At 39.4% G+C, this 8,716-nt stretch overlaps 1 protein-coding gene across 5 annotated transcripts in view; it reads left to right on the top strand.

The window, feature by feature from the left end:
- Nucleotides 1-8,716, top strand: part of LOC119557334 (potassium voltage-gated channel protein Shaker) — a 126,647-nt gene that overhangs the window by 28,561 nt on the left and 89,370 nt on the right. The window contains exons 1-2 of one of the 5 annotated variants that reach the window (XM_037870067.1): nucleotides 5,350-5,500; nucleotides 5,684-5,722. The exons of the other annotated variants lie outside the window; for them this stretch is intronic. Of the exons in view, the coding sequence (XP_037725995.1) occupies nucleotides 5,445-5,500; nucleotides 5,684-5,722 (95 nt within the window). The 5' untranslated portion in view covers nucleotides 5,350-5,444. Of the gene's footprint in view, nucleotides 1-5,349; nucleotides 5,501-5,683; nucleotides 5,723-8,716 lie in introns of those variants that run through there. 5 annotated transcript variants of the gene reach the window in all.

Raw genomic sequence — 8,716 nt, 5'->3', positions numbered from 1 at the left:
TCCTCCACCCACTTTTCCGACCCCCGTTTTCCCCAGATTTTCTTGTTACTCACTCAAAACGTTTTTCGTGCGAACATCAACGGCAATCAATCGGCAAATGAAAGGCAATGCCAGGAATTGTGAATTGTGAAAATGCATTAAAATGTTTCTCTCGCGGAAAATCACCCCGCATCCCCATCAAACCACCCACTTTTCTTCTGCGACTTAAATATCTAGCAGGGTATGGTGATTCTGAGCATTTTATGATTCAATTTAATTTATTTTCTAAGGTTAAAATAACCATAAATATCTCAGCATGTTTTAAAGAAATCAATAAATATTTTCTGCTCATAAAAAATGTTTATAAATTTATTTTTTAGAAGGAATCTTAGTGATTCCTTGGGAATAAAATGTATATCATATACTTAGGTTATTATCTTAAAAACAAAAGCTTGTATAGATCTTTGTATGATTACCTATGCTTTCTTTTTTAAAAGGGGAAACAAGAATTATATATTTTATTTGAGTCAGGATTTTCTCAACTTAAATAGTTATTTTAAAGGTATAAAATGGGATACAAGTGTTCTATATATACCTATTAAAAGAAAATACCTTAAATTAGTTATCATATCACTAAAGGGTACACTGATCTTCGATTCCCCGATTGCTGACCTTCCCTTTGGCTAGACTTCGATCCGTTTCATAGTTTTAAATGCTGCTTTTTTCATGAGTTTTCTTTTTAAACAAATAAAGAGGCGCACTAAAAAAGATATTGTCGACAATTGACGAAAACAGGGCAACACGGTCGACGGCTCTTTGCGCAATCTTCGCTTTTCGCCCCTTGAGAGTGAAATGAAAATGAAAATGAAAAACGAGTGAAGGTCACTGCGAGTGTCAGTGTGTTGTGTATGTTTATGTTGTTAATCTAGTGAGGCTATGAAAACGCACTTATAAGTGTAACAACAATGTTTTCTGCCCCATTCATTCACATCCGAGTATCTCTTTTGGTCGCTGTTTTCCATCAGGCGAATGCAAATATTTGTGATTAATTGAAATTGTGCAGGAAATGCACTTTGCATTTGGCAGATGAAAATCGAGCAGGCCGTGCCATCTTGTTATCATCGGGAAAACGCTTCCCATTTTCCTGGGCCCGTTGCCATCGATTTTCTGTTGCATGTCATTTGTGTAATCGATATTCCCCCACAAACACGGCTTGTTTGTTTGTTTTATTCGTCAAATACTTGGCTGGATGGATGGATGGGTTTCGATGCCGTGATTATCTGTATCGCCCTGCCCTCCCACTTGTTGCTCATCGCATCTGTCGTGGGTTCGAGGCATTTTGGACCAAGGCCGAGGACAGACAGGCATTTTCCCATCGCCACCCCCAGCCCTCCATTTGCCGCTTTCCCCAACGAAAATCATCGAATGCAATTCGAGAATGGTTCACAAGGCTCTTGGCCATGGCACTAAGTGATTGGTTAACGATTTCGTTAAATACCTCGTTTATGCGGAAAGGCTCTCAAGGTTTGGGGACTTAAAATATCTTGTAAAGGTTGATAGAAATATGAGATGTATGCTATAAGTATCTCAGAACTTTGGCTTATTAGATATAACTCTTTATTTATCTAATTTAAATTTAATGAAATATTTCTTTAAGTTTAAATAGTGTTATTGATAAAGGATTAATTCGCATATTTGGGCCCTGCATAAACGCATTTCCCAAATGCTGTTTCTTTGGGTCGTCGCTGGCCGTTGACGTTGCAAGCAATTTGCGTGAAAAACACTTTTCCCACAAACACACTGCCAGTTAGACAGTTTGAATCCCACTCACCCACACTTCTGGGACTAACATTCGCTTTTTCGAATTGCTACAGTAAATATTATCGCCTAGGTGACGTATTATGTTGATTCAAAGAACATCTTTTTCGAACACCTCTTATGTGAATTTATGGTCGTTTTGAGTATAATTTATTTTGCATAAACAAGATGCTTTATAATTGCCAGAACATTTTTTGCTCGAAATTGGGAGATAAACAATTGATGTTTGCTTGGCAATAGTATTTCTAAAGTAGTTAAAAATATGGGTTGTTTTTCAAATATGTTTTTATTTACAGATTAGTATTAAACTGTATTTATAACTTGATGAATATTATACATTTTTTTGATGATTTATATGTTTTTTTTAAACTAAGACCTGTAACCACTGTATGAACATTGGTATATAGACTGGATTTTCCCGCTGCTGCCGGCGTCGCTGCCTCTGCCGGCGCCTGGCGCGACTGCGACGCCGGCAGCGCTTCGAGGCCTGCGAGCAGAGCGATCTTCAGTACCGCGCACGCCGGTGATCGCTTCGCACTTATTTCACCCAAAAAAAGGAAAACAAATTACAGATACAACTACCAAAAATGCAAAAAATAAATCAAATATAAAGCGGGTAAAATTCTACGTTGGTGCCACATTTTTTTTCGAGTGCAATTGATGATTGTGAAGTGAAAACTGATAGATCCGAAGATCATTTTCCTTCGATTCTCTTGTGAAAAGTGTCGCGTTGGTCGCCTTTGTTGTCATTCTCGTTGATGACGTTGTCAATCTGCCATCTCCCCTCTCCCTCTAACGTTAGATCTCTCTCTTTCTAACTCACACTGCCCACAATTATATGTAAAATTCTTGATTTTTTGTGAGTGCTGTTTTTTTTTTTTGTCAATGTTGTTGGTTCTTTTTTGTTGTCATTTGTGTGTGCCGCTCGGCACGGTGAAAATGTGAAAAATGTGTGCGACAACTGTGGCCCCGCCCCCCCAAGCCCCCTCTCGGCCCCCCCTGACACGCCCCGCCTCTGCCTGCGTCGACGCTGACGTCGCTGCGTGGAAAACCAAAAAAAAAACAACAACAACAAAGTGAAAAATAAATGAAAATTGTTTCGTTTCATTTCTTTTGTCATTTGAATATAAATAAGTATATATCTAGACGTCTGTCTATTTGTCTCCCCTCACAACCATCTCTATATGTATGTATCTATATGTATGCGTGTATCGGCTGATCTATATACGATCCGTAGAGTCTTAAGTGTTTTCCGACTTGCCAGGCGCCCAAAAGGAAAGTCGCACAGAATTGGAAAAGCGACTAAAGAAAACCAAAGAGGAGGTCAAAGTGCAACTGTGCAGTGCGAGAAAAAGTGGAGTAGGTCGATGAATGGATCGCCTGCATGGCCCACATCACGACGACGCACGGCAGCTTAAGCCAAGCGCCAAGGTAAGCGTTCCCTCCGTACCGCCTCTGCCGCCGCCGCTGCTTCAGTCGCCGTCGCTGCCGCCGCCTCTGCCCGCGTCGCCGTCGCTGCCTTAGCCCATCTATGAGATCCATGGAGCTACGATATTATAAGCGTATTCATATGGTTTGGTATTGTCTTTTATACCATGAACTTATAACCACGAGATAAATCAACAATATACATTGTAATAGATTTTTATTATTGTAGGTGTGGTTAGTATTATTGGATGCAGGTCTTAACTTTCTTGGGATACAGATCAATTTAAAGTCCTTTCTTTTTCGTTTGTATATTTAAGGAAATAATTTAAATATACTAAAGTAAAACATAAAATACATTATTTAGGATCGAGATAATATCTGTTTCGAAATATTTTATATCTTTTATCGTGGTTTTGTACCCAGGAATAACAATTTTACTTTTATGATTAAGATTAACACTAGTAATAAAAAAAGAATATACAATATATTAAGATCTTTAACTTTCTAGGTTGGTATTTCAAAACATCAACAACCATAAGTGTTTTCGGATAAACGTTTTACTGTTTCAGTCCTTGAAGTACGGAAATATATCAGATATGAGCCCAAAATAATTAAAACAAGTGGTCTGCTGTGTTTCCTAAGCTATTAGCGAGACAATTAAAAAAAAAGCCCTTAGTCAGTGTGTTTCGGGATTATAAAGAGCTCAGTCCCCAGTTGTTTCCCCCCTATATATACGAATATATTTGGGCCGTTTCGTTTTTGTTTGCCACGCGATTTTGGACTTTCCTCTCCTTTATTCTTTCGTTCTTATTTTTCTCTGCACGCGCTTGGGCTAAATCATTATTTTCCCATTCTGCATTTAAATTTGGTTTTATTATTTTCTAAATATTTACTCTGGAGCGAGCATTTAGCATTTACGACTGGGGCTGGAAAATATGCACACATGTATTTTGCAGGTGCCTCGGGGCAACGTTTGAATAATGATCTGTGTGGCATCAAGCCCCAAAATAGTTGGCTGGATGATCATTATCTGCGGTCATGTAATCTCTTTTGTCATTTTCAACCGCGAATGACCCAAACCTAGAAATGGAAAATGCCAAGCAATTTAGGTTTTCCTATGTTGTTAGATTTTTTTTTTCATTTTTTTCTTTTGCTGTCATCGATTGGCGTGGCGGCTAATTAACATGGTCCAAAAGCGCATATGCCTTGCATTTGTGTTCACTCAAGGAGCGAGCGAGACGAACTGACTGGGTGCGAGTGAGAGGGGGACAGGTGATGAATATTAAGACGAAGGGTCAACCTTGGCGGCGACTTAAAATGCGCTAACAAGCGGACTCCCATGTCTCCCGGGTCTTAGCTCACCTGCCCCGTTTCCCTCTCCCGGTTAACCATAATTTCTCTCTCTTGTTTGGTCGAGAACCTCTCTTTGTTCGCACACCTTGGTGGCACTTTCCTCTCCGGCATTTCCTCATTTGGCCAAAGCCAAGGCTCAAGCCGTTGGAAAATTAAATTAGAAGGCATGACTGGAGGCCTGGTCTTCAGACCAGACTTTTAAATACACTCTCTAACCGATCGGTTGAAAAATATAAAATTTCTTCACATGTTGTATAACTTCCAGTTAAGAACTTTGTCAAAAAATGAAGGTTTCAGTTTGGAAAACTGCACCCAACTGTAAACTTATATCAAAATAGCTTTATATAACTAAAATGATAAAGGTTTTTAGCGGTTTCCGGTATTTTAAATGTACTTAGATTTAAATAAATAACCTCCAGTTAAAAAAGTTGTTAGAAAACAAAGGTTTTAGTTTGCAAAAAAACAACCAACTATAAACTAATATTAAAATAAGCTTATGTGGCAAATATTTTAAGAGTTCTTGGCGGCTTGTGTTATATCAACTTAAAGTTAAGCTTAACCTCAGGTTAAAATTTTTTCACAAAATGCTTGCAAAATGGTGAAATACCGTGAGAAAGGGTCAAGAAAACATAGTCACCGCCGATCGTTGGTGTCTTTGTGGACCGCCAAGCCGACCTGGAACCACCCAACCACCCACAGTTGCTGTGGCCGTGTCAACCTGCCACGCTGTTGCACTTACTAGTGGCGCGCGCGCCCGTTCACATCGCTTTCTCATAAATCATAAAAAAGAAACAAAATACGAAACGGTGGACTTCGTGCGTTGCGCGCGGTGCCCTAAAGAATTCACAAAACTGGTGTCTGGAATTATGCATGCGGCGCCCCATGTGCGCTCGCCAGCAGAGATGCGTCACAAGAAGAAGAGGTAGTGAGTTGCAGTCTCCGGAGATTCGAAAATCGAATGATAATTCCCAATAAACCGAAAATCCGATTCCAAAAACTCTATTCGTTGCATTCGATTTGCTAATGTTGTTTTTCATATTTTTTCAATGTGTGTGCATGTGGCTTGTGTGTAAATTCGAATTGATCCTCACCGGAATGGAGACAGGCAGAAGCAGTTTGTGATGCAGGATAATTATAGAATGATGTAAATATGTGAACTGATACCCGACTTTTCTTAGTGTAGTAATGAAATACAAAAGAGTGTCCCCATATCCCAGCTCAACTTTGGACTAGTTTGCAGTAAGGAATTGCTTGCAGTGTAATGCGCTAGGATTTATTAATGGAAGTCCCCACTTAGTGAGTTTTTGCTATTGTAATTTTTATAAAGTAGGTTATAACGCTTGTATTAAATCTAATATATTATTATTATTGTATTGTATTTCATATTGTATTTATTTATATTAGAAATATTTGATTTGGGTTTTTTCTTACTTAATATACATCTCATTTTGAGAGTTTTGACAGACATTAAATTACATAATTCTATGGAAAAGCTAACATTTTTACCATTTGTACCACTTAATTCCTCTGGCTGTGTAAACATATTGCTTCCCCTGATTTTGCGGGCGGTTGCATGGAGTTCTAAGTTGGCAGCTGAAGTGGCAAAGCGGATATGTTGGACGGCACGAAACAATCCCATCAGGCCCTCCATTGGCGTCCTTTGCGAGTGGTGTGTGCCTTTTGATTGCCACAACCTTGACGTGAAGCGGAAATATTTGCCCAGCACTTTTCGTCTTTGGGTTTTCTTTGTTCGGTTTCCATTTTCCGTTTCGGCTTGTGTTTTGTTTTCACGAAAATTTTTTAATTGATTTGCCTTTGTTTTGTTGTCGTTGTCGTTGTCGTTGTCGCCTTCACCGTGGCCATGACCAGTTAGCCGCAAAAACAATTTCCTCTTCACTTTCCCCCACATCATTTCTCCGACTTTCTTTTTTTTTTTTTCCTACGAGGCACACACGCACACGTTGCTGCGAGTGTGTGAGTGAGGGGCGGGAAGCGGTGAAAAGGCCATAAATTTTGTTATTTTTAGCCTGCAAATCGTTTTGTCAGCCTTCGAGGCAAATGACTTGGTCGAGAGGGTGCCTTCATCCGTCCGACTTCCAGCTGGGCAAGATCCCCAGCCTCTCAGCTTCCTCATCTACATCTTTTTGCCATGCAATCCGCTGCACTCGTGGCTTTCTGTCCGACTTATTTGTTTGTTCCCAGCCCCCCAGCAACCTCTGTCTCACTGTGGCTTTCGCAAACATTTGATCAATAATATTTTGGAGTATCCCCCCCCTCGAGAAAGGCTTTCGCCATTCTCCTCACGTGCCGTGACTGCTTATTAGCCATGAAGGTTGCCGGCGCCAGCTGAGTTAAGTTGGGCTCACAGGCAAAGAAATGGGAAAACAAATCCAAAAACCAGATATTTTATTAAAATAATAAGCAAAAAATATACCGACTATGCTGTTTACCTAGAAAATGGTAATCAAAAGCCATAGTTTATTTAAAAAAATCCTACTTTCTAACTTTAAATTTTAATGAAAACATTTATATTTCTAATACACTATAAGTTTTTAGTCCTTTTTGTCTTACAATTAACTTACCCAATATTATTTATAAAAAGAACAATTATTTTTTTTGAAATACCTACACCTATTCTCGCAGTGCTGGCTTGGTTCAGCTTTTGCCACATGGTCTTTGAGCATGCAACCCACGGGCAGCCCCCAGCCCCACTTAACCCCTGACCGCCCAACCACTGACACTGGGCCAGGGCAATTTGCATGGCAACAACGGGGAAGGCAGCAACAATGCGGTGAATGTGAAAGGCACAAAGAGCCGGCCATGATCCATGGTCCAACATTGCGTATGCGTCATATGCTCAATGTTGCTGCCGCTGCCGACAAATTGCAATCGCACATGCAATTCAATTCCATGCCATTCCATTCCCAACACCCGGCAACAATTGTCCTTCGTCCTTGCCACAAGCTGACCCCCTCGCCACCTCCCCTAATGGGGGGGAAAATGATATTGGAATTTAAATTTGAATTTGATTCGGTATATGAATGGGTGCTTGGATTTTACGAGCCATAAGTTGCCATAAGCATTTGGTGCTGAATTTATGGAGGAAATTAGGGATATGATAATTCGAATGCCTTGTAAGACCACATATTTGATTTGTTTTCATGGGAACATGTTATATTTGTTTAATTTTAAAGAAGAGTAGAAGGAATTACCCTGGCACGAAGCAGGAAGGCTCCCAATTGAATTTTTACCGCTGGTCGAGGCCAGCCTGGTAATAATTTACCACACAGCTGCTGTTTTTACACAGTAAAAAATAGTGTTTACTATTTTTATTAAATTATGAAGATATGATTTGTAGAGATATATTTCAGGCTAGGATTTTGTGAAATGAATATGTTTCTATGAAAAGCACTAAAGCAGAAACATAACAGTTTAATAAACATAATATAATAATAAGGTTATTGAAAAGGTAAAAGAAGTACCCAAGTTTATGTTACTAAGGTACAAATTTTAGGCTTTAACAAGTTTTAAAAAGGCTAGGATTTTGTGAAATGAAAATGTATCTCTGAAAAACACTTAAGCAGAAACTTAACAGTTTAATAAATAATAATAATATAATAATACAGTTATTGAAATGCTAAAAGAAGTACCCAAGTTAATGTTACTAAGGTACAAATTTTGGGCATTAACAAGTTTTGAAAAAATCTTTTAAGCAATATTATTCATAGAATACTTTTAATATATACCATGAATTTATTAAAGAAATTTATGCAATCACATTTGCTTATCTTTTATGGCCCCTATATCGCAGTTAGCCTTGATTTTCCGCAGTGCATTTTGCTGCTGCTGCACACACATTAACATTAATCGTCATGCGAACGCACACATACTCACACCAGCACACACGGCACTCACACAGCGACGAAGTTACGAAACCGAGGGACCAGCGAACGAGCAAAACAAACTACGAGAATGACGAACGCGACAACGACAACACAACGACAGCGACTGCGGCGAACGACGACGACACGAAGCCGAATTGAAATGTTGCCTCGGCTGTCAGACACGCACACACACTCACACTGGCACAGCGAAGGCCAGATAAATAGGAGCTTAGATAGCAGCAAAGGCATAGAAA

Source organism: Drosophila subpulchrella, chromosome X (assembly GCF_014743375.2).
Source record: "Drosophila subpulchrella strain 33 F10 #4 breed RU33 chromosome X, RU_Dsub_v1.1 Primary Assembly, whole genome shotgun sequence".
In the NCBI taxonomy this organism is placed as follows: domain Eukaryota; kingdom Metazoa; phylum Arthropoda; class Insecta; order Diptera; family Drosophilidae; genus Drosophila; species Drosophila subpulchrella.
This window is presented reverse-complemented; position numbering and strand designations above follow the sequence as displayed.